Source organism: Theropithecus gelada, chromosome X (assembly GCF_003255815.1).
Source record: "Theropithecus gelada isolate Dixy chromosome X, Tgel_1.0, whole genome shotgun sequence".
Classification (NCBI taxonomy): domain Eukaryota; kingdom Metazoa; phylum Chordata; class Mammalia; order Primates; family Cercopithecidae; genus Theropithecus; species Theropithecus gelada.
The window spans coordinates 95,231,194-95,258,306 of NC_037689.1; the positions used below are offsets into that span (position 1 = coordinate 95,231,194).

The window sequence follows — 27,113 nt, forward strand, 5'->3', positions numbered from 1 at the left end:
TAATATGGTAACAACTTCTACTCTGAAATGAAGAGAGCTGGGTCTGAATCCCAGCTCTGCCACTTACCAGCCATATGAATGGGAGAAAGTTACCTAACCTCTCTGAGTCCATTTTCTTTTATCTTTTAAATAGCTAGTAAGTTTGTTGAAAGGATCAAATTAAATAACACATGAAGCAGTCCCCTAGCACATTGCTGGTTACATGATAGGCACACAAAAAATGTCTTTTCCAGTGAGTAGGAGCAGTGCAGTTACAATTGGTATTTTGAAATATTTTCCTTCAAAACTTACAATTGAATAGTCAGCCCTCAGTTTTCGATGTTAATGGAAAGAATTATCAGCAGGGTGATAATTCTCCTGGGGCTTCTTCCTTTCTCTGTACTGTCTGAATCCCAGAAATAGAGATATCAAATAGGGACAAAGGAAGTATCCAGGAGTAGTGTACTATTTTTGAGGGGACTATTCAGAAACCTCACTTTAACCCCTTTGATCTTTACTTTTCATGCTTTATGTTGTATTTTAGTTGATTTGCATGCTGACAAGAGAAATGTAGTCTTTAGAGTAGCAAAATATAATTGAATGACAATAAACTAGTAAGGGGCCTCTAGATAAAGAAATCAAAGGAAAGTTAAAGCAAGAGCTGCTTTGAGGGGACTGCAGTAGGTGAGAATGAGGACTCTAGAATGCCATCAAAACCTTTTAATATTTATACATATTCTATAGATTTTTAAAAATATTCTGCTTCAATAAATGAAACAAAAGTTTATCCATCAATTGTTTCCAACAGCTTTAATGTGTTGTTGGATTTATATTACTGTAAGTTATTCATGTCTTTGGTGTTGTAAAATTTAGCTTTCAATGTTTGTATTATTTATGTTTGTATTATTATTAAAAACTGAGATGAGGCTATCATAATTTGAGGTCCTTAAGGCAAGTGATCTGAAAATGTTTTAGGAACCTGGTGTTTTTGTATTTGCATATTTTTTGTTTAGATTTTGTTTTATTTTAGTATACTGGGTGATATTAGAATCATATACTCTATATTTAGAATCATTTAGAATATATGAGAGTATTTGAAATCATGGCTATGTAAAATTATCAATACCTAAAATGAATGAAATTGTATTTTTTTAGTTTGAGTATTGCTAGAAAATATTTTGTAGAAACCGAAGTACCTAAAAGTAAAAACATGACCTTTTCTGAAGTTTTGGCAGTAGAAGAATGTAGAAATCGAAGTACCTAAAAGTAAAAACATGACCTTTTCTGAAGGTTTGGCAGTAGAATAATTTTTTTTTTTTTCTTTTGAGACGGAGCCTCGTTCAGTTGCCCAGGCTGGAGTGCAGCAGCGCAATCGCAGCTCACTGCAACCTCTGCCTTCTGGGCTCAAGCCATTCTCCTATCTCAGCCTCCTGAGTAGCTGGGACTACAGACCAACACCTGGCTAATTTTTGTGCTTTTAGTAGAGATGGGGTTTCGCCATGTTAGCCAGGCTGGTCTTGAACTCCTGACCTCAGGTGATCCGCCTGCCTCGGCCTCCCAAAGTGCTGGGATTACGGGCCTGAGCCACCACTCCCAGCCAAGAATGTGTCATATTAAATAATTAATCAGGAATGGTGTGACCGGTTCAGAATAACTAGTTAGGATTTAATATCAACTTTGAGTATTTGTTCTAATAAAGCATTGAAAAATATAATAAATACTTAGGGAATAGCAAAGCTAGATGGCAGTTCTAAAATGTGGCTTCAAGAGTGTTTTCAGTTGATCAGAAGTAGGAGAATGGGTTTAGTATATGACAGCAGGCAAAGGGGAGAGTTGCTAGATAGGAGTAACCTATAGAGGTATCACTTTACAGGAAAGACCATAAGCAGGATTCCCTCCTAGGAATGTCTAGAATGCATATGGATGAAGGCCAGTATGATAGGGAGAATTCTACCTGATGGAATGCTTAAAATATCTCTTTTTTCTTCTCTCCAAATTGTGGAACCTTTCATTTATGAAGTATTTACTAAGGTGTGACCATTCCCTTCAGCCTTATACACATTGTGCTCCAATTCAAAGTATGTACATGTTGGAACACTATTTACCCTTTAAAAAGAAGGAAATCTTTGAACCTGCAGGACATTGTGCTAAGTGACGTAAGGCAGACATGGAAAGACATATACTGTGTGATCTCATTTATACAGTATATAGAACCTAAAAAAGTCAAACTCACAGAAGCACAGAGGAGAGTGGTGGTTACCAGGGACTGCAGGTGGGAGTGGGGGTTAGGAGATATTGATCAAAGGATATGAAATTTCACATAGGAGGAATAGTTCAGGAAACTTATTTTAGAACATGGTGATTATAGATAGTAACAGTGTGTTGCAGCTTTGAAAATTGCTAAGGTCTATTTTAAATATTCTCACCACAAAAAAATAAGTATGTGAAATAATGGATATGTTAATTAGCTTGATTTAGTCATTCCACAGTATATACATATATCAAAACATCATTTTGTACAGCATAAATATGTATCTTTTTTGTCAATTAAAAATTATTTGCCTTTGTATCTCTGTCGTAGAATCAGAGGCCACCAAAATTAAAACCGAAGTAAGCTTTATAAATTACTCATTTCCCTTATTTCACGGGAGGAGAAACCAAGGCTCAGAGAGGTTTACATCATATAGTCAATCTGGGATCACAACTTGGTTCATAAGATGCTCCATTTATTGATTTTTTAAAGCCCATTGTTTGACCTGTTTTTCCTTGCTGTGGTATGCAGGTGGGCGAGTGGGTTGGGGAGTTTACTGCTGGACAGCAATAAAAAGTAGTAACAGAAAGTTTACTAATTAAAAACACTTTGTGCAATCTCTGTCATTGGAAGTCAGAGTAGAAATTAAATTATCCCTTAAAACATCTTCTTCCAGTATTAGATGACATTATAAATGTCTTCATTGACATTCATTATTGTTTGTGTTGTGAAATATATAATTAGGTGTCAAAAAATAAAGACTTAATTTTACTTAATGCAGTATAAGGGGCATTGGACTCCGTCTCTGCATTAATAAGGAGCATTTTAGTAAAATGAAAGGGTAGTTCAATTACTAATAAGATGATCATTTATTTTATCCCATGTGAAGGATTCCAAGTGACAGAACCATTTAATGAAGTCTTTCAGCTTTGTGAGAAAAATAAGAGTACATATTTTGGCCTTCATTTTATAATTTTTCTTCAGTGTATGTAGCTGAATAGTATTGAAAAATTAGTTGCTTCTCAGGAGAAGCAAAGAAGGTGTCTGCTTTTCTTCCTTGAGTGCTATGACTAATTGCCACATCGTCTCTTTGGAGTTTCTGCTCTTCGGTGGTTTATACTTAAAATGCCACTCAGTGTAGTGGAAAAAAAATTCTTTTGGCTTTCAGTCATGTATTCTCTATATGATCTTGGGCAAGTCACTTTTCTTCTTTTAGCTGTATATTTTTTGCCTTTAGAAGGGGGGAAATGTATACTTAAAAAGTTGGTTATTGTACAAATTAAATGTGAGTATATGTTAAGAACCCTTGCAAACTATAAAATACGAAACAAACTGAACACACGTAGAGATGAGTATCTTAGACATTTATTTAGCTGTAACCTATCACTCTTTCTGGCCATTTATCTAAAGAGAATTAACACTTAAACATTCAACTAGTACTTGAAGGAGCATCCCAAAAATAACTTGTAGTCTTCATCCTTCCCCCAATAAAGGCCTATAATTCTTATCTCCTGGAATTTTTTTCATCCCCTCTCTCTTCTTTGATCCCAGCTCATCATGCATTCTTACTGATTGAAGATTTTTCACTCTCACCTCCCATGCCCATAGGACTAGACTACTATTGTTTTCTAGTTGGTCTTTGTCTGTAGACTCTCCAGTCTAGCGCATCACATCACTTGATTTGACTAGCCGTTCTTTTTCCTCCATCAATTCATTTTCTTTCTTAAGAAGTGATCACAATGATTGCCACCTGTTTTCTTCCGTTTTTAAGTGCTGTAATGGATCTCTAGTTAATCTCTAGAAATTGGAGAGTCTCTCAAAGTCTTGATTTTGAATAATCTGTGCATGACTTGCATTAGCTTTTCTCCATGCCTTTGCACCTGTCCTTCCATCCTTTAGGTGTCTTTTTTATCTTTTAAAATATGACTTAAAACCTACTTTCTGACCGGGCGTGGTGGCTCACACCTGTAATCCCAGCACTTTGGGGAGGCCGAGGTGGGCGGATCATGAGGTCAGGAGATCGAGACCATCCTGGCCAGCACAGTGAAACCCCGTCTCTACTAAAAATACAAAAGTTAGCCGGGCGTGGTGGTGGGCGCCTATAGTCCCAGCTACTCGGGAGGCTGAGGCAGGAGAATGGGGTGAACCTGGAAGGCGGAGCTTGCAGTGAGCCGAGATCGTGCCACTGCACTGCAGCCTGGGCGACAGAGCAAGACTCCATCTCCAAAAAAAAACAAAAAAAAAAAACAAAAAAACAAAAAACCTACTTTCTCCTGGAAATACTCCCTACTCTGTAAACCAGACTGAACATTCTTTCCATTCTTCATCTGCTCATTTCTACTGTGTTATTCATAATCTTTTGAAAAGGATCTTTGCATATGATGCAGACATTCTGAGCTGTATCATAAGCATTCTTTGTATTGGTCATTCTTTTTACTTGTTTTAGAATCAGATGCATGATACAGAGTTTATATGATAACTGTTATATCATGTGATTTTGTGATATTTTCAATTAGATATCTGGAGCCTGTCAGTTAGGCCAGTCCCCTCTACAGGGCTATATTGAATGGGTGAGCACTCTATGTTAAACTTACTTTCAGATTTATGGATTTCCCTTTCTTGAATATTTAAGACTGTTTTATCTCTCAAATATTTCTGAGAATTATAAGAACCACCCAGTGTCCTTTATTGAATAAAAGGTCTTCATGGAAGTAAACATAAAAAGTCCATACAATATCAAATAAATATTTACATAACATTTTGATTAATGCTTCGTGTTTCTACCAGTTATAAGTATTTCTGTCATAGATGACTTTGAAATTTCTTGTGCAGTGAGAGATGAAACCTATCCTCATCTATACAGTTTCCTGGGTTTCAGCTGCCTATTTTGGGGACTTTGGTTCACCCAAGAGAATACCGATGGTCTTCATTATCCTAAATGCACACAGTCAGTGTGTTCGGTACACTAGATCCAAACAGAACAGCCGCTTGGTTCTGTTTATGTAGGTTCCATGTTGTATATAATTTTAAAAATAAAAATGTGACTACTTCCAGATGAAGAGACTTTCTGTCAGTGATGAGTAGCATTGTAAATAGGGAAGCTTTGTTTTTGGCTGCCCTAAATCCATGAGGAAGATTTGAAGTATTACAAAGACAACAGATGCTAAACCGTATGCCTCTCATGTGAAGTTGTGCTTTCCCTTTGCACTAGAGGTGTCACAGGTCTAGAGAAGAGTTGAGCTTCCCTAAAGGAGAGCTTGGGAATGTTAGGCATCCTCCTTAGATCCTGAAAGTATGGTCTTGTCTTATCTGATCTTAGGGCCAAGTCTCCTCAGAAGAGCCAACAGGTTAAATGTCATCAAGAGGGTGGACTTTCAGAGGATGAGTAACTAGTTGGCGGCACAGTAAGCAGTCATATAGAAGTGACTGCTTAGAGTGGGACTACATCCAAATAAAGCCAGGATAAACTCTGCTCAACCAACATAAAGCCAGTCATCGGATAACAAATGTATTGGGTCACCATATATTGTCATATATGTTAATTAATCATTGTAGTTTTATGGAATTTGGCATATGTTCTAGATCATCTTTACATGTGATCTATCTCATTGCATTTCATTTGATGGTAGAGTGGTGGTAGAGTTTGCCTGATGAATGTTTATAAATAAGTGTGAACACATATTGCCAGTTGGGAAAATACTCAATTCTTAAGCATTGGAGTGAAGACTGTTATTTGCTTTATATCTGTTAGAAACAGTGTCCCAGACCAAATACATTTATATAGGTTATATGTATAGATAATTTGAATACTGCTTCAAGGGGAAAATATTTCAAAACAAAACTAGATTTGTGATTTGTTGTAGGATTTCTTCGATTTCTACTTGACTGGCTCCCCTCAGTTCATAGTACAAATGAATGACTAAGAGTAAGAATTGTTTGTGATCCTCTGATTGTCTCTGATCCTTTTTTTTTTTTTTTTGAGAAAGAGTTCCGGGGCAGCAGTGGGCTGGAGAGTGGGCCTCCCCCAGGAAACCACCAGGCTACTGCTGTCTGCCATGCCCGGGCCTAATGCCCAGGTGCCCTGGGGCTCACCGCCCCTCCAGTCCCAGCCCCCTTGATCTCATTCTTTTTAAACTCAGTTGATGATTCTCTTTGTGAAAATGTATGGGATGTTTAGAAAGGGTCCACAAAAAGCCAAAGCAAACCCAGGAGTGTGTTTATACATTACAAAAGTGAAGGGTCATTATCTAGATGATGGTGACCAGCTGAAAAATGTCCCTGAATGACTCATCAAAAGAAATCCATATTGAATTGGATCAGATTAAAGGAAGGCTAAGTCCCAAATTGTAAAATTTTAAGGCAACAATGTAAACTCTCCCAGAGTAATCAAAGACTGTCTGAGAACAGAAGGTTGAATTAAGTTTAAGAAAAGGTTCATTTGAGATACGGCTCTAATATTTATGCTGTATGTGTACAGTTCAAAGCATAGTATTAATGAAATGTAACCATGGGTGCGCAGGTTACCATTACTGTGAAGCCATTGTTTACCCTTCTCCCCAGAAGAAACCACTATTCTGAATCTTAGGCTCATCAACCCCATGCCTTTCTTTTGCCATATATGGATGTGCCCCTAAAATATATGTTATTTAGATTTTTCCTTTGTTCCTGTTGTGAGACAGGATCTCGCTCTGTTGCCCAGACTGGAGTGCAGTGGGGCAATCTTGGCTCACTGCAGCCTTGACCTCCCAGGCTCAAGCGATTCTCCCATCTCAGCAACCCCACAACTCCCTGCTTTCCACCACCTGTTCCCCACTTAGATTTACTCACACATTTAATTTTTTTGTATACCTTTCTTCTTATATGACAAAACTTCCTTCTAGGATCATTTACTTCTCCCCAAAACACGTCTGTTTATTTTATTTATTTTAATTTATTATAATTATTTTTAGAGACAAAGTCTCGCTCTGTTGCCTAGCCTGGAGTTCAGTGGTTCAATCCTAGGTCACTGCAGCTTCAGTCTACTGAGATCTTCTCACCTTGGCTTCCCGAACAGCTGGGAATACAGGCTTACTACCATGACCAGCAAATTTTTAAAAGTTATTTTAGCAATGGGGATCTTGCCGTGTTGCCCAGGCTTGTCTCAATCTCCTGGACTCAAGCAGTCCCCCTACCTCCGAGTCCCTAATAGCTGGAACTGAAATGAGTCTTTTTGAAAGACTTTTAGTGAGATTCTGGTCGTACCAAACACTGCTTTTCTTTCTCTATTTTTTTTTCACCTTGTTCTGAAAATATATTTTCACTGGGTATATAATTCTAGCTTGTCAATTTTTTTTTCTCAGCACTATGAAGAGATTATTTCACCATATTCTGGGTTCAATTGTTAACTGAGCTGTAGTCTAAATTGACATTCCCTGGGAGATAATCTTTCTATTCTACCTAGGAGTACTACCAAAGAATAATCACTTTAAATACAAATTATCAGCATATATTTTTACAACTAGGTAGTTTCAGTTCTAACCCAAAACTTGCATGGTGGAGAGCAGAGGTATCGCCTTGTGGTTAGAAGTTTCCAGCAGAGAAGCCCCTTATCTCCAATCCCAGAGTCAAGGCAAAACCAGACACAATTCTTTACTGTTTTCTTCTGTAGGTGGGCTTTGTTATTTTCTCCAAAATCACCCCTTTTCTGGAGGTATTACCTTTTGAGGTTCTGTAAAAGCTGTAGACCAGTAGAGTTTGGTAGATGTTCCTACGATAGTCTTGGCCTTCAGTGTCTGGTTATGTGTCTGGGTTAGTGCTTTCATTTTTTTTCCCCCATTGGGGAGTTTGGAGGGTGAGTAATGAGAACTTTTTAAAAATGTCTTGCCAAGTTAGCTTTTCATCTGAAGATATTTTTAAAGAATCTATTCAGCATTTTAGGTGTTCTGTAAATTGACAGTCCCTCTGGGTAACTAATCAGCTATATTGCTGGAAGCGGAAATCTATTCTAAAGTATCTCTATGACTCTTATTGGGAAGTTGAGAGAAACATTAGATATTGATAATCTGCCACCCTTTTCAGGTTAGTGTATTTAAAGTTCTACAGATGACAAGCATTGTTTCTGCTTAAAGAAAAATGTGTTACCTTGACATAAATACCAGATGTGTCAAAATGTTCAGGGTATTATGGATGCTCCATTTTGACTCTGTATTTCTTTAGTCTAATGGATAACTATATACTTTGTTTTCGATACAGGCACCTTTAACTAGTACTTAAATGAAAACAGAGAACTAAATACTTAATGATAGGCGATCATCATGTATGGCAGTTTTCTATTATAAATGTTTTGAACTAATTGAAGTGATTTACTTGGTGCTGTAATGATATGGGTCTTGAATGTGAGGATATAATTCAGCTTTGGAAGCATCTGCATGTACTATTCTATAACAATGAATCCTAGCATTGGTTTGTGGCAGTTTGTCATGGCCATGATAAGATGATATCTAATGAAAGCAGAATATAGCATTAACAGGGTATCATCTATCTGTCAACCTATTTTGTCTGTTGAAAATCTATTCTAGGCCAGGCACAGGGGCTCACACCTCTAATCCCAGTGCTTTGGGAGGTGGAGGCAGGAGAATTGCTTGAGCTCAGGAGTTCCAGACCAGTGTGGGCAACATAGTGACACCCTGTCTCTATAAACAGTTTTTTTAAAAATCAGCCAGCCATGGTGGCATAAGCCTGTAGTCCCAACTGCTTGGGAGGCTGAGTTGGGAGGATCGTTTGAGCCCAGGAGGTTGAGACTGCTGTAAGGAGTGATTGTGCTACTGTACTCCAGCCTGGGTAACAGAGTGAGACTGTCTCAAAAAAAAAGAAAGAAAGAAAGAAAAAAGAGAACCAGTTAGGAAAGGGTAGGTATATGTAAAATAGGTGAAGGATGGGGATCAATCAGAGGAAAGCACGCCAAACAGAAAGACAAGTTCTCAATCCTGCCCATGGATTTAATTTGCAGCTTGGCTTTCAAGCTTTAAACTGTCTTCGGCCTAGAGTTGGGGTTTCACCCAGTACCCACCCATGTCTGCCTAGGCATTTGGCGGCCTCCTGTTGCTATCATTATATTTAGACATGGGCATACATACTTTGGATGCTGCTATTCAATACTCATAGTGATCAAGTTATTCTATATGTGCTACTTTTTAATGCTTAATATCACTTTTTATGTTTAATATGGTTTATAATTTTTATTTTAGAGTCCAAAATAGGACATAAGAGGTAATTAGCATCAAAGGAGTACTTTTCATAATTATCCTTTATATTGTAAATCATAAATGATGTAGAAAGCAATACATTTATTTTACAAATAGAATCATGACATTAGTGGAAGTAGAATTTTTTACATATAAAGTAATCACTATTTTTTCTATTATAGTAGTAAATATATCTGTGATATTCACTGATCTATTTAGTACAGGGCTAGAACCCCTTGAAGAATTTAATTGAATTTAAATTAGGAAATGTTTAGTTACCATGTAATTTCCCTAGTCCAGATTTTTGGCTGTGGAATGGAAAGGAAGGGTTGAACCTGAAAGAGATTTTTTTAGGAAAAATTGTCAGTAGTGTGACTGAAAGGTAATTGCCAGTTTGAAAGCTTAGAAGATGAAAAGGATGCCAGTTCTGTTGAGAGAATGAAACCATTAGGAGAAGCTGATAAGGTGTAGGGATGGGTCAGAGTGAAGATGTGTTCTCCTTTAGATTTGTTCAATTTGAGTTAATGATGGGACATCTGGGTGGGAGTGTCAGTTAGAAACATGAAGTTTGAGGATGCCTAAGAGTGGTCAGGGCTGGAGATGTTCATTTGGCATTATCAGCACTGAGGTGATACTGATCATGGGAAAGTCAATGAGCCTTCTAGGGAACTGAGTGTAATCTGAATGTTAAGTGTCAGAGTTTAAAATCATTTCTTTAGGATATGTTTCTCTGCCTGGGCTTGATTAAAGATTAGATAGGAAACCTTTAAATCCCTGATTATTTGTAAGACACACTTGTTACTTCAAGGTCAGGAATTTTCTCATCAATTTTCAATGCTTGTGTGTTATTTTGTTAACTAATAGGTTTTTGAAAATAGTGACTGCATGTTGAGGGCTTGAAATGCCCCATCCCCAAATGCTTTAGGGGTAATCAGGTAATCAGCATTTTAACAGACTTCAGTATGTATGTCGATTCTTGGAGTCAAATGCCAAGAGTTTTGGAAATGTTAGGAATTTTATAGCAAAAGGAGAAGATTGTGCCATCACCACCTGACAGAAAATGTATTTTGGATCAAATGGAAGAGAAATTACTAATTCATATGTTGATTGTGTTCCACTGTGTAAACAAGAACATACACAGCCCTTTTGGCCCTGTTATCTTTATGAGGGCAGAATCTCCAGTGGTTAACATGGTGGTAGTCACGTAGTAGACATCCAGTATATATTGGCAGAATGGATGAATAAAACAGAAAATAAGTATAGAACCAAGCACTGGCATGAAACTGTTTGTCGTTTAATTCAAAGAAAAGTAAAAGAACACATGATTTAAGAACAGTAAACACATACACAGTGATTTAAGCCATATACCATAAGAAAGTTCTGAAAAACATGGATAAGGAATTGTGTTTTCTGACCAAGCAAAATGGGGAAAAGATGTGTTATGATGATAGAGATTTAGCCAAGGGACTTTTAGGGAAATGTTTCGTTTCTTTTCTTTTCTTTCTTTTTTTTTTTTTTTTTTGAGACGGAGTCTTGCTCTGTTGCCCAAGCTGGAGTGCAGTGGCCGGATCTCAGCTCACTGCAAGTTCCACCTCTCGGGCTCATGCCATTCTCCTGCCTTAGCCTCCCGAGTAACTGGGACTACAGGCATCTGCCACCGCACCTGGCTAATTTTTTGTATTTTTAGTAGAGTTTGGGTTTTACCGTGTTAGTCAGGATGGTCTCGATCTCCTGACCTCATGATCCACCCGCCTCGGCCTCCCAAAGTGCTGGGATTACAGGCGTGAGCCACCACGCCTGGCCAAGGGAAATGTTTCTTATCTGGATTTTTAAAAATACACAATTGTCAACATAAGTTAAAGTAAGACATTACTAATAAATATATATAAAATATGTATTTTTATAAAGAAATATTGGCCCCAGTTCATTTATGTGGAATTGATGGTCTTCATCAAAATGAACCTAACGCTGTTCTTCTACTAGTTCTTCTACTAGTAAAGTGACTTAATGAGATAGGAGACAAAAAAGAAAGGTTATGTTTTTGCAAGAAGGAAAGGGCATTATGGTTCAATACCTTTACTTAACTAACCTTTAAGTGTTCAATTAACATTTAAAGGAAATAAAGTTTTGGAAGTATTACAGAATAATTCCCAAAATGTAAAAAGTAGTTAAAAGCATGTGGTCTATTCATAGAAATTCCTTCACATAACACTGACAGTCATCAGAATGTAAATTTGTGATGCATAAAAGATGAAGAAAACTCTGCTCAATCAGTGACATAGTTGCTGCTTTCTCTTTCGCTGTTTTCTTTGTGAACTTCAGTTCATTGACATTTTCTAGGATGAAACCTTCATACTTATCCAGAATTGATCTTTTAAACACAAATCCTGAAATATTTGAAAAAAAAAAAATACATGCACAGTAGTAAGCAGCAGCAGGGGGAGGGAGAAATTGAAGGGCTTGTGCCTTGAAACTTTCCAGGATATTTGCCTATCAACTCACAGTTTGTCAGAATCTGTTATACTTAAAAATTTATCACTTCTAGCCTTTACTACTATGAACAGCCTTTCACTTATAGCGAGCATAGAGGGTGGTCTTCGACTATTAACTCACCTTTGCAGTTTATTTAGAGAACAGAAGCAATTGTAGTATCAAGGAAGCATTAAATTCAAAAGCTACTTTTTTTTTTTTTAAGTACAGAGTTTTGGGGCAATATGAATGTTACAGTTTTACTGTCTAGCCTGATCTATGTCAGTTCACCTGTATTTTTCTTGCTCTTGCTCGTAGCTGCTGTTGCAGGACCCTGACTCTTATCAAAAGTCTCAACATTAGATGTTTCTAGAGGTCTCAGGGAATAGCTTACACATTCTCTGAATGAATTTTGCCAGCTTCCATGTGGCAACTGTGGGTTCTTGTTTTGATCCTCTCCCCTGGGGACAACTGTGTGTGGGAAGAGGGGAGGAGTTTCCCACGGGGCACAGCTGGTGGTGTATTGAAGCCTTCTAGGTGCCAAGGGTGTGGGGTGTTCTTTGGCAAAGTATGGGAACATGTATTTTTTCCTTGCTTTCCTTTTTAAATGTACTTGATTAGAGGAGTACCAAAGCAGTGCTCTTCACACAGTTCTCCTTTCCACAGTATTCAGACATCTGACCACGTTGGGGATGAATAGTCTGGGCCTGGAATCACATCCAAGAAACACATCTATAGTGCACTCAGAATCACCCTAACTCTTTCCAAATTGCAGGTTTTCTCACTGGACTAATCCTGTCTGCTTGCTGCTTGACTTCTCTTCCTTTAGAAAATGTCTTTCCTGGGAGCCCCCTTAGTCCACCGCACAAACAGACTTCAGGCTGATTCCTAGGACTCTGTGTATCAGTGTCAAGCTGTGCCTTGAACCCCTGCCTTTTTTCCATTTTCTCTGTTGGTATGCTTTTGATGAGTAGGTGAAGTGGAGGTAAATGAATACCATTACATCTCTGTCTCTATGTATTATCTTCCTTCCTCTTTTATTTAGGAATTTATGGGAATGAAAAAATACTACTATCCAACCTTATACTACATCTTTGTCTATAAAGCTTAGTATGTACATATATAAAAAATCAGATATGTTTAGGCATTGACTATAAGGACCACTTGCAACATGAGATCCTACAGGTAGGTGACTCATAAGAGCAGTATGTACTATCGTGGTAGTCTGCATCTGCTGCACATTTGAGAGTGAGTTTTATTCTAATTTGCAAGTACAACCTACTAAACAATGGCAGTTATATAAGCTTATAACTCATAAGATGATATTCAGAGTAGAATACATCCAAGGCCACTAAATGTGTTAAATATTTCATACAGCTGAATAGAGAAAGAGAAGATATGTCACCTCCCACTGTGGCGCCTTCATTCTGAAAATAACAGGTTACCTATAGCTAGAAGAAAAATAAAATAACGAAAGTTTCACATTCCCAGCTAAAATTATATTTTAGGCTTGATTCACTCCACAATACTTATTTTCACAGTTATAGCTTCAAATTGAGGTGGAGATTTTTAAATATGCAGAATTGATTTTAAATAATTTTAATGATCTTAATCTTTCTAATTTAGTTTCACTGTGGTGAAAATTATGCAAGTTACCAAACTGAGTCTTTGTTTTTCTTAATAACATACATACTTCACAAAAAAAAAATCCCATCAACAGAAACAATTTTTAAAAACCAATTGAGTAATTTCTATGCATCAAAAATATTTGAAAAAATGGAAATAATATCTTGGTATTTACTTACCTTCTTATTCTATAAGAGAAAATAATACTAATGGAGCAAAATAATGGATGCCCTTGATTTCATTTCAGTATTCATATATGTGGTTATATCCATATTTATATTTAAGTCAAAGGGTGCAATATTTTAGAACAGGTCTCATTGATTAGATGATTGGTGCCATTGCAGGCCCAGAGCTTAATGGAAAGGCAAAATTGAGTGAGATGAGGGAAGAGATAAATGAGGAGAACAAAAGGGTACTTATAGTGGGGGTATAAGGTTGTGTGTTCCCTACCCTAGTTATCTTTTCATTGTGGAAAAATATGTAACACAAAACTAACCATTTTACCCACTTTACGTGTATAATAAAGAAGCATTAAGTACGTTTGTGTTGTTGTACAACCATTACCACTATTTCCAGAACTTTGTCATCATCCCAAACAGAAACTCTAAACCTATTAAGCAATAGCTCCTTATACCCTTCTACCCCCAGCTTCTGGTAACCTCAATTCTACTTTTTGTCTCTAAAAATTTGCCTATTGATGATACTTCATATCAGTGGAATCATACAATATTTGTTCTTTTATATCCATTTTGTTTTACTAAGTGAAATATTTGTAGGGTTTATCTATGTTATGACATGTGTCAAAACTTGATTCCTTTATGACTAAGATTCCATTGTATGTACATACTACATTTTATCAGTACTTCTGCTGATAGACAGATGGGTTGTTTCTACCTTCTGGATATTGAATAACGATGCTATGAACATTTGTGTACAGTATCTGTTTGAGTTCCTGGTTTTAGTTTTTTGTGTGCATACCTAAGTGTATTAGAGTTTTCCAAAGAAACAGAACCAATAGAGTGTGTGTGTGTGTGTGTGTGTGTGCGTGTGCGTGTGTACATAAAGAGATTTATTATGAGGAGGTGGCTCACTGCATTATGGAAGCTGAGAAGTCTCATGATCTGCCATTTGTAAGCCAGAGTCCCAGGAAAGCCAGTGGTGTAAATCTCGTCCAAGTCCTCAGTCAGAGGGCTTGAGAACCATGAGAGCTCACGGTGTAAATCCCAGTCCAAGGACAGGAGAAGATCAATGTCCCAGCTCAAGCAGGCAGACAGGAAACAAAAGGATGAATTCCTCCTCCTTCTGCTATTTTGTTCTGTTCAGGCCCCCAAATGATTGGCTGATTCTCACCTATACTGGGGAGGGGGCAATCAACATTACTGAGTCTACCAATTAAAATGCTAATCTCATCCTGAAACACCCTCACAGACATACCCAGAAATGATGTTTAATCTGGGCACATCTTTGCCCACTCAAGTTGACACATAACCATCATATAAGGGGTGGAATTTTGGAGTCGTATGTTAATTCTGTGTTGATTTTCTGAGGAACCACCAAATTGTTTTCTATGGGGACTGCATCATTTTACATTCCACCCAGTAACGTACAAGCATTCCTGTTCTTCCACATCCTCACTAACACGAGTTATATTCCACTGTTTTGAAAATAGCCATTCTCTGGGTGTGAGAGAGTATTTTATTGAGGATGCTATTGTAAGTTGAATAGTTTTACTAATTTCTTTTATAGACTGTTCATTGCAAGTGCATAGAAATGCAAACTGATTTTTGCACGTTGATTGTGTACCTTCAGTTTTGTTGAATTCATTTATTAGCTCCATCAGTTTTTTGCAGATGATTTAGTGTTTCCTACATATAAGATCATGTCATCTGTGAGCAGAAATACTTTTACTTCTTCCTTCCCTAATTACATGTCTTTTTGTTTCTTTTTTGCCTAATTGCTCTTGATCATGGTGTATACTCCTTTTTTATGCTGCTGAATTCAGTTCGCTAGTATTTTTTGGAGGAATTTTACATTTGTATTAATAAGGTATATTGGCCTAGAGTTGTTGGTTTTTTTTTTGTAGTATATTCTACCAACCTCCTTATCAGGGTAATGATGGCTGCATAGAAAGAGATAGGAAGTTTTCCCATCTTCATTTTTTGGGTAAAGTTGAGAAGAATTGGTATATATTGGTAGAATTCATCAGTGAAGCTATTGGGTCCTATGCATTTCTTCATGTGGAGGTTTCTGATTACTGATTCAATCTACTTACTTGTTATAGATCTATTCAGATTTTCTATTTCTTCTTGTGTCCATTTTAGTAGTTTTTTTTTTTTTATTTCTAGGAACTAGTCCATTTCTTCTAGGTTATTGAAATTTTTGGTAAATAATTGTTCATAATTTTCTCTTATAATTTTTTCTTTTTATGAAATCAGTAGTAATGTCCACTTTTATTTCTGATTTTAATTACTAGAGTTTTCTCTTTTTCTTAAACTCATCAATCTAGCTAGAGGTTTGTGATTTGTTTTTTTGTTTTGTTTTGTTTTGTTTTGATCTTTTCAAAGAACTAACTTGATATTGCTTGGCTATGTCCTGACCCAAATCTCAACTTGAATTGTATCTTCCAGAATTACCACATGTTGTGGGAGGGACCCAAGGGGAGGTAATTAAATTATAGGGGCCAGTCTTTCCCGTGCTATTCTTGTGATAGTGAATAAGTCTCACGAGATCTGATGGGTTTATCAGGGGTTTCTGCTTTTGCTTCTTCCTCATTTTCCCTTGCCACTGCCATATAAGAAGTGCCTTTCGCCTCTCACCATGATTCTAAGGCCTCCCCAGTCATGTGTAACTGTAAATCCAATTAAACCTTTTTTTTTTTTTTTTTTTTTTTTGAGACGGAGTATTGCTCTGTTGCTCAGGCTGGAGTGCAGTGGCGTGATTTTGACTCATTACAACCTCCGCCTCCCAGGTTCAAGCGATTCTCCCTCCTCAGCCTCCCGAGTAGCTGAGATTACAGGCACCCACTATCTTGCTCGGCTAATTTTTGTATTTTGTAGAGATGGGGTTTCACCATGTTGGCCAAGCTGGTCTTGAACTCCTGACCCCAGGTGATCCACCTGCCTTGGCCTCCCAAAGTGCTGGGATTACAGGTGTGAGCCACTGCACCTGTCCTTAAACCTCTTTTTCTTCCCAGGCTCAGGTATGTCTTAATCAGTAGCATGAAAACGGACTAATATACAGCTTTTGGCTTGGTTTCATTAATTTTCTCTATTGGTTTAAAGTTTTCTTTTTCTTTTCTTTTCTGTTGTTGTTGTTTTTTTTTTTTTTTTGTTTGTCTTTTTGTTTTTTTGTCTTCTCTTTTTGAGACAGGGTCTCACTTTGTTGCCCAGGCTGGAGTGCAGTGTTACAATCACAGCTCACTGCAGCTTCAACCTCCTTTGCTCAAGTGATCCTCCCAAGTAGCTGGGACCACAGGCATGAGCCACCAGGCCTGGCTAATTTTTGTATTTTTTGTAGAGACAGGGTTTTGCCATGTTTCCCAGTCTGGTCTTGAACTCCTAAGATCAAGGGATCCACCTGCCTCAGCCTCCCAAAGTGCTGGGATTACAGGCATGAGCCAGCACACATGGCAGGTTTTAAGTTTTCTATCTTGTTTTTCTCTAATCTTTGTTTCCTTCTTGCTATTAGCTTTAGCTTTAGTTTGCGCCTCCTTTTCTAGTTCCTTAAGATGTACAGTTAGTTTATTGTTTTGAAGTCTTTTTTTTTTTTTTTTAATGTAGGCATGTACTGCTATAATGTTCCCTCTCAGCACTGCTTTCACTGCATTCCGTGTGTTTTGATATGTTGTATTTGTAGTTTCATTCCTCTCACGGTATTTTCTAGTTTTCCTTGTGGTTCTTTCTTTGACCCATTGGTCGCTTAAAATTTTATTTATTAATTTCTGCATAACCGAGGATTTTCCACTTTTCCTTCTGTTATTCCTTTCTAGTTTCATTCACTTGTGATCACAAAGCAATTTTGTATGATATTAATTTTTTAAAATGTATTAGGACTTGTTTTGTGGCCTGACATGATTATCCTGGAAAATGTTTTATGTGCACTTGAGAATAATGTACATTTTGCTTTTGTTAGCTGGGGTGTTTTGTATAAGGCCGGGAGGCTTATAAACAACAGAAATTTATTTCTCACTATCTTGGAGGCTGGAGGTCCAAGTTCAGGATGTCAACATAGTTGGGCCCTCTTCTGGGTTGCTGACTGCTAACTTCTCATTGCATGCTTCCATTGTGGGAAGAGAGCAAGCTAGTTCTCTGGCCTCTTCTTAACAGGGAACTAATCGTACTTGTGAGGGCTCCACTCTTACGACCTAACTGCCCCTCAAAGGTGCTGCCTTTAAGAATAATCACGTTGAGAATTAGATTTCAGCATAAGGATTTTGGAGGGACACAAACATTCACTTCATAAGAGTCATCAAATTTGAGCATGCATCAGACTTCATCACTTTTGCTTGATTCTCCATTAAAAGTAGGAATGCATTGTGGACTTAAATATAGACATTGTAGATAATGGGAGATGTTGTACAAACCAACTGTAATTTATAAGATTGAAGATGATTCCAGGTTTTGAAAAATTATGAATGGTAGAGTTGATCCTTTCTTTTTTAGTATTATTGTACATAAGCAAATTCTACGTAGTATTTTTCTGTTTTTAGTTTAGATTGACTAATTATTATGACTGGAAATAAAGCTTAAAAAGTATTCTATATGTTTAAGTCCCAGAAGTTTACTCAATTTTGGAGTACCATTTATTCTTATATGATCTTTTATTCAATATGTATATGCTATATTGTACAAAAACCAAACAAGTTTATACATTTTATTCACAATTTATTGTAGTTCATTTTTAGGTCAAATTTTGGAGGGGTGGGGAAGGGCTGATACTCTGGTACCATAACAGAACCATAATCAGAAATTTCCTGTCCCAATTAATCACTTTCATAATTGTTAACGCATGTTTAAAAATTCTAATACGAAAACACTAAACTTTTATACTTTTATTTCTTTTTAGAACCTTGTGAAACATCTTCCTGAGCAGAAGATACTCAATGAATTAGCAGAGCTTAAGAATGAATATGATGACCTCTGTGAGCCTGAACAATTTGGAGTTGTGGTATGTATCCAACATGAGGGACCACAAACTCAGCTGGGAGGTTAACACTTGCCAGAAAGAGTGAAAAGAAAGACATTTCAGTTGTCAATTCTTTTTTCATTACTGTATTGCTACATAATTTAATATAATATTGGCTGTCAGAAAAAAATCCTTTTTTACCTATTATTATTTGTCATGGCATTGAAAAATAATAAAACATTCGCATTCATAAAATACTTCAAAATATCTCAGGGGATCTTTTGTATAACAGTGCCAATTTTTAATTCTATTAATATATGCAAACAGTATACATTATTATTATGTGGGCTATTTTTCCTTCCATTTAGATCTTTATGTTAGAATCTGACCCCCCAAAAATAGGTTGAAATAAAAGGTAATTACTAGATAATTAGCAAAGTAATAGAGACTCTTTTTCTAGGGTATATATCGTCTCAGAAAAAGTACAAGGATTTTCAGATTTCGTATAGTGTCATTGATTGATTTAAAGCTTGAAACGTACTGTTTTAGTTGGGAAGAAAATCTTATACATCATGTCTTGAAATCATCATGTAGTTAAATTATTATTGGAATGAATTATTTTTTCTTATCCCACCCTTCATATTAAGGGGTACAAAAGATGAATAAGTATAAATTTTGAATTCAAGATTATAGTTATATTTTAAGTATTCCCCAAACTGACTATTCAAATAGTTGACAAAAAACAAAAACAAAAAATGGCAGGAAAAGAGGGCACTATGATTTATTTAATTTCTTGGAGAAAAAGCTATTTTTTACTTAGGTGTTCAGTGCAAGTTTGTTTGCCGTATGAATAAATAGCTCCATTATGGTCACCAACTTTACCCTGGCTCCCTGAACATTTTCCATTTGCATACTAAGAATTTTAAAATTACCATTGGACCTAATAGTCAAACATTTTCAGCCTTATCCAAAATATTCTGTAAACTTTTAAATAGTATAGTATGTTAGAATTGATCTAATTTGATACCTTGCAGTTTAAAAATCCTGTTTAAAGTCAAACTGTGCTAGATGGGACTGAGCATGTTCCTTTTGAACATGTGCAATAAATGCTCACCCATATTTAGAGTTTATTAATTTTGAGACATGGCATTGACTACACTTATGTAGAAGGATTCTATCAAATTCTTGCAAAGAAAATCAGGAATGTATATTTGGGATCAGATAGAGCATATAATGGTATCTGAGAAAGGTATTTATTTCTCTTATTTTTGAACAAGGTGAATTAACTAAATTCTAAATTTGATAGATATCATTTGTTAACTAAAAGCAATTTAGCACAATATTGAGTAATACAATTATTTAGACCAAAGTCCACATTTGAAGCCTGAGCTGCTTGGATTCATATTATAATTGAAGGAAGGCTATATACCCTCTGAGAATTCAGCTGTGTCATGATGGTTTTGAGTTTTACAGTAGGTATACTACACAATTTCTCTGAAGTCATTTTTTTTTTCTGAATGCAGTTTATCTTGGAAGATGTATTAGTTTGCCAAGCAAGTCCTTTCAAGAGGCATATCCTTGGTACCACACTGAGGAAATGAAGTTTGGGGACATAAAAAGCAATATACCTTCTGAACTAAAAGCAAAATAGAAAATGGAAGAGATTTCTTGTTTATGCACATAACCATAAATAATTCTGAGGCTGTGTGTACATGAAGTAACCTAGTCCCCTTATTTACTCTCACCATTCTTAGCTACATGTCTGTGGGGGGTAAAAAGTCAAGGACATTACAAACTCGTTTACACCATGTAAATTACCTAAGATAGTATCAGTCAGGATTTGCCCAATCAAGTTTAGCTGCATTCACATCAAGGAAATATTTTTTAAACAATGATATACTTTAGTTTTTTAAACGTGTACTTTTCAGTGTTTAGAACAATATTATGTATAAAATAGACAGTAAATAAATGTTTATGGAATTGAATTACAGGACAATTATTAAGCCCAAGTCTGAGCCTGAAATTAGAAAGTAGTATAATTTAAATCTGTAACAATAGAAATTCTGCTAAAACGTGTTTCTCTAGGTGTATGCTGAAATTCAATTCACTTCTGTGTGTATACATCCAAACGCTTTTTAACCCTTAAACATATATCAACAGCCTAATGTGAGGACAATTTTGGAAATTGTTTAATAGAATCATCTGCAGTCATGAGAGAGGCTCCAAACTGGAAAGGCTCATTGCCTCTGCTCACTTCTCTTGTTAACATTATTAGTGTATTTATCACATGATTTCTATATGGAAAACCTCCAGTATCTCCCTGAATTTACAGAATGAAATCCAAGCTCCTTCACATTCTCACTGTACTTCTGACTGTCTTGCTTTCTTCCTTTCTGTTCCCTTTGGTGAAGTGAGTCAATTGGTATCTTTTTGACATTTTAGCCTTTACCTCAATCAGACTCTCACTGCCGTTTTAACAGTTATTTCACTCGCTCCCTATTCTGCGTCCTTTTATTTTTCCATAGTGGCCATACCATACCTTTCCTTCTCTCCTCAAGTCTTCTGTCTCCTCCCCATTCTTTTAACTTACTGCGAACATCCTAACCTGTTACTTGCCAGAGAATAAAGAAAGCACTTTGACTTCAGAACCTCCAATATCTCTTCTACCTACAAAGTTTTCTGTAGCTATATATCTTTTACTTACTCATTCTGTGTCAAACCTCAGAAATAGAGGAGCTCAATTATCATTAACATTATTGCTGTTGCTATTAGTATGGATAGAAACAAAATAAATATTGAGGACTTAACTTGTCAGATTCTATGAGAAGCATTTTTACTTCCACCAACTTATGTATTTCTCACGACAACCCTGCGAGTTTGGCACTATTAATGGCTCCATATTAAGGATGAGGATGCCGGGTGCATTGGTTCATGCCTGTAATCCCAGCACTTTGGGAGGCCGAGGCGGGAGGATCACTTGAGTTCAGGAGTTCAAGACCAGCCTGGCCAACATGGTGAAACCTCATCTCGACTAAAAATACACAAATTGGCCAGGCGTGGTGGCTCACGCCTATAATCCCAGCACTTTGGGAGGCTGAGGTGGGCGGATCACCTGAGGTCAGGAGTCCGAGACCAGCCTGGCTAACATGGTGAAACTCCATCTCTACTAAAAATGCAAAAATTAGCTGGGCGTGGTGGCGGGCACCTGTACTCCCAGCTACTTGGGAGGCTGAGGCAGGAGAATGACGTGAACCCGGGAAGTGGAGCTTGCAGTGAGCCAAGATAGCACCACTGCACTCCAGCCTGGGCGACAGAATGAGACTCCATCTAAAATAAATAAATAAATGCAAAAATGAGCTGGGCATGGTGGCACTTGCCTGTAATCCCAGCTACACAGGAGGCTGAGGCAGGAGAATCGCTTGAATCTGGGAGGCGGAGGTTGCAGTGAGCTGACATCAGGCCCCTGCACTCTAGCCTGGGCCACAGAGCAAGACTCCGTCTCAAAAAAAAAAAGGAGGAGGAAACTGGGCCCAAGGAAGATTAGTTTACTTGTCCAAGGTCACACAGTAACTAGTAGTCACAGAATTCAAATGATTCAAATGTTAGCAGTCTGTATTTGTAGCCAGTGCTTTAGCCACTGTGCTCCTGGGTTGTGGGTATGTGGGTGTGTATGTGATGCTCTACTACATGCTAATCTTCTCACTTCAGTTTGGGCTTTGTTATGCACTGCCTACTTTAGGTGGTAGTATCTCTTATTTGCTTTCCTTCTGTTAGTTATTTTATTACTTCCTCAATTTGTCAGTTTCCACTCTGCTCTGCTCTTCAGAAAAAAAGAAAATCTTCAGTCATTTGCTGCTGGGAAAGGAGTGGATAGATGGGTGGATGGATGAATAAAAATCCTTCCTGACTGAGGTTTCTGCTTGCTACTGCTTTCTCTCCATTTCCTACCATCAGTTTTTTTCAAAGATCAGTCTCCTTTTTCTCTCTACTTCCTTAACTCTCATTCACTGTTCAACCAATGGTGATCAGAATTCTGCCTTAAATAATGCATTGAAATTGAACTAGGAAAGGCCCTTAAATCCTGTTCACATCCAAAATACACATCAAGTATACTCACTTCTCTTTGTCTCCATCACCACCATCTTAGCCCAAGCCAGAATCATCATTGCAATTAACCATCACAATATACATTTGTCTTGTTTTTCCCACTACCACTTTTGCCCTTCTCCAAATCCGTCTCGGCACAACTCTTAGTATGATGTTTCTAGAGTGTGTCTGTATTGCATCATAATTTTTATCTGCTTAAAATACCAGTGCTGTTCTATAGCACTAAAGCTAAAGCATTAACTTCTTACCGTGACCTAGAATACACTATCTGGTCTGGCACCTGCCCACCTCTCCTACTTTTATCACCTGCTATTTGGCCTCTTGCTCATTATGCCTCAGCCACATTTTATTTTTGAACTTACTGTGTTCTTTCCTGCTCAGGACCATTGCACATGCTGCTTTTTTACTCCCGCTTGTTGCCTCCCTCTCTTGTTTATACTTCAAGTCATAGCTTAATTTTTGCTTTCCCAGTGGTACCTTCATTTGCCTTTCAGTCAGAAATACATCTCCCTACTAAACTCTCCCAGATTACCTTTTTTATTTTCCTTTCTAGAAATTATCATGGATTTTAATTAAATGTTTATTTATGAGGTTACTTCTTGACTGTCTATAATCCCAACTATATTGCAAGTTCTATAAATGGATGAATCATGTTGATTTTATTCACATGTGCTTAACAAATATTTCTTGAATGTATTTGCATGAATGGAAAATCAAGTGGACTCTTTCAGTCCTATCTTATTCTGTATCTATGTGGCATTTGATAACATAAAAGAATTTAAGCTCCTTTTCGAAAACTTTCCTCTCCTTCTTAAACAATAAATAGTATTTCCTGATTTTTTTTTTTTTTTTTAAGAGGCAGGTTCTCTCTCTGTCCGCCAGGGTGGAGTGCAGTGGTGAGATCATACCTCACTGCAGCCTCGAACTCCTAGGTTTTAGTGATCCTCCCACCTCAACCTCCTGAGTAGCAGGTTCCACCATGCCTGGCTAATTTCTTTAAAAAATTTTCTGTACACATGGAGTCCCGCTGTGTTGCCCAGGCTGGTGTTGAACTCCTGGCCTCTAGCAGTCCTCCTGCTTCAGCCTCCCAAAGCACTGGGATTATAGCTGTGTGCCACCATACCTGGCCTTATTTCCTGATTTTAATACTCTAACCCTGTGTAGTGCCCTATAGTGTTTCCATGATTATATAACTTCTTAGATCATAGACACAAAATCTCATCAGTTAGGGGTATAAATATGCCAGAAATTAGATTACTCTTGCAATATTCATTAAAATAATGATAATGAATAATTAACAAATTGGCTGATTGAGGTGGCTCACATCTGAATCCCAGCACTTTGGGAGGCCAATGCAGGCAGATCGCTTGAGCCCAGGAATTCGAGACCCGCCTGGCCAACATGGCAAAACCCCGTCTCTACAAAAAATACAGAAATTAGCCAAGCATGGTGCTGTGTGCTTATAGTCCAGCTACTTGGGAGGCTGAGGTGGGAGAATCGTTTGAGCTTGGGAGGCAGAAGTTACAGTGAGCCGAGATTGCACCACTGCACTCCAGCTTGGGCAACAGAACCAGAACCTGTCTCAGGAACAAAAACCAACAACAAAAAAACACAATAAAATTGACAAAACTGGGGGAAATTGTGAAAGAAAGAAACTTATCTAAGGCAGTAACTGGGCTACTAAGCTTTCTCTAACCTTTGGGTTTTTTTAGCAGCCACATCATTAGGTTTGCTTATAATCATGTGCAACCAGTTGGAAAAAAGAGGAAAAAAAAATATAGAAAAACCCAGAGACTTTTCCTCTGTCTAGAGACAGATTCTGGTAAGGGGGATATGCTCGCTCCCACATATTCTGTGATCAATAATCTTGTTTAGGGGTAGATTGGCTGCATAGCTTCCCACTGACTTGTCCTCCAACCTGCCTCCCACAGAATTGAATTTGGTACATCACTGTAATTATGTGCCGTACCTTTACTGGGAAAAAAAGCACAGATTTTTGAAAGCTCTGGCAGTTAGAACCCTCAGCAGGAGCTTTTAGACTCTTCTGAGTGTCTTTGCAGCTCAGCTGTTCTCAAACCTCAGAGCTATGGAAGTTCCCACTTGTCTTGCACAGGGGATGGAGACCCATACTGTGTGTATCTATTAAACTAACACATCTTCTGAGGAAAAGAAAGCAATAATTAGTTCTCTTAGTAATCGGTACTTTGTTTTTCTGACTTCAAAATTACACATATTTTTCAATTAAAAACATTCTAAAGCTATAATCTAACAAAAAATGTTGAAATTGGCTTGGGCGTAGAAATCTTCATAATAGAAAGCACAGATTATGTGATATTGCTGACAGCACATTTAAATTTTTTTGGACAAATATATGAAGTTGGGAGGAGAGGATTTATGCATATAGTTGGAAGTACAACTGTAAATTTACTGTGCTTTTTAATTTTTTTAAAGCCTCATAAGAGCTTATGAGCTATAAAGATAGCTTAACCAGGTGAAAAGAAAATTCTTAAAAGCTTTTTCTTCCTTCCACATATCATCAAAGGCAATTAGTTTGGATAGAAAATTGTAAGTCCTCTGTTCCATTAATATCAAATCATTTTTCACTTTTGCATATTCAGTGTGAAAATTGCATTTTTCTTTATTTTATATGCCTGCATTCAGAATACTAAGTGTTTCGATATGTAATGCCCTGATTGTTTCTATTTTCATCACTTTTGTAAATATTATTGCTAGCTCTTACTTCCAGATGTATATTCATTTTATCTGAGAAAAAGCTGGTTTAACAATTTTGAGATCAGGTAAAAGAAAACTCACCATGACTCATTCTCAAGTACATGTATTTATATTCTTATCCCTCTTATTAACTTCTCATAATAATCAATTTTTTTTGTGACAGAATTTCTTATTTCCATCAGCTTTTGCAATAAAATAAGGTAAAATAAAACCACCTGAAAATTGAATATTCAAATCAGGTCAGTAGATGTCAGTTAATTTTGCTATTGATTGGTTTTCATTAAATTTTTAAAAACTCAAAAGTTAGCCCTTTCATTTTTTCCACCCACATATTACTAATTCCTAACACCACCATAGAAATTTTGATGACTGTGGCCAGGCACGGTGGCTCACACCTGTAATCCCAACACTTTGGGAGGCTGAGGTGGGTGGATCACGAGGTCAGGAGTTCGAGACCTGCCTTACCAACATGGTGAAACCCCGTCTCTACTAAAAATACAAAAATTAGCCGGGCATGGTGGCGGGTGCTTGTAATTCCAGCTACTCAGGAGGCTGAGGCAGGAGAATCACTTGAACTCAAGAGGCGGAGGTTGCAGTGAGCCCAGATCGTGCCATTGCACTCCAACTTGGATGACAGAGCGAGACTCCATTTAAAAAAAAAAAAAAAAAAGAGAAATGTTGATGGCGTTCTTGGCCTGAAACATGTTTTCAGAAAGGTGTTTTAAAATTCTTGCCTAACTTTTTAGTGTGATTCTTCGAGTTTATAGTGCCTTTTGGGGCACACAATGTTATTGTATTCTGTTCTAAAGACAAGTAGATGGTTGTTGATGGGTAATTCCACATATCCACATATTTTTATCTTTGGGGAAATATTCGCTACCAGTACATCATTATTTTTCTGATGTAGAATCAGTTTTCAACACTCAGTTTTTTCAAGGCTTCAATTCACAGATTAAGTATGACCCTTTTCTCTCATGACATCTAATATACAAACATTTGGCATTGACTCCATATAATTGGTACACTTGTATTGGTTATTTTGTCCAGGCTAGGTACTGGATTTGCTACAGAAAGTATTAGAATGAGTATAAGTATAAGTAGGAGAGGTTCTGCCCTAGAGGAGGTCATTGTCTAAAAGAAGATAGAAGTATTTACTTTATAGGTGTCATAAATGCCCCTGCCTTATTTCCACAATTCCAGGCAGAAATCTGGACAGTATTGACTCTGAATCTCATTTCTGTAGGCAGTTCTGCCTTCTATGAAACTTAAGTCCGTTCTCCTTTAATGTGGTTTCATGATCATTCTTTTTGTTATAGTCACAGATACAAAATGATTCTGTATATTCAATGGGCAGTAGATCAAAAGAGTAACTATTTGGAAAAAATACCTTGTAGCAAATATGTATTTGTTACAAATATATCTGTTAATTCTAATGAATTCTTAACATTATGTTTTGAAGAGACTGGGGGATCAGTTTTGCTCCCATATGATAGGCGTTAATGGAATATGTCTTAGAAGTGAAAAGGAAAGATGACAGAAATAACCCTAAAGGCCACACCTGACTATAGGAGTACCATGTGGCCATCTCCTTTTCCTTCACA

The 27,113-nt window shown here is 37.1% G+C and overlaps 1 protein-coding gene across 5 annotated transcripts in view; it reads left to right on the forward strand.

The window, feature by feature from the left end:
- The window catches only part of DIAPH2 (diaphanous related formin 2), a 931,860-nt gene that overhangs the window by 407,261 nt on the left and 497,486 nt on the right, over positions 1-27,113 (forward strand). For all 5 annotated transcript variants that reach the window (XM_025372654.1, XM_025372652.1, XM_025372653.1 and 2 more), the window contains one exon: positions 18,613-18,714. In XM_025372654.1, coding sequence (XP_025228439.1) covers positions 18,613-18,714 — 102 coding nt within the window. The remainder of the gene's footprint in view (positions 1-18,612; positions 18,715-27,113) is intronic.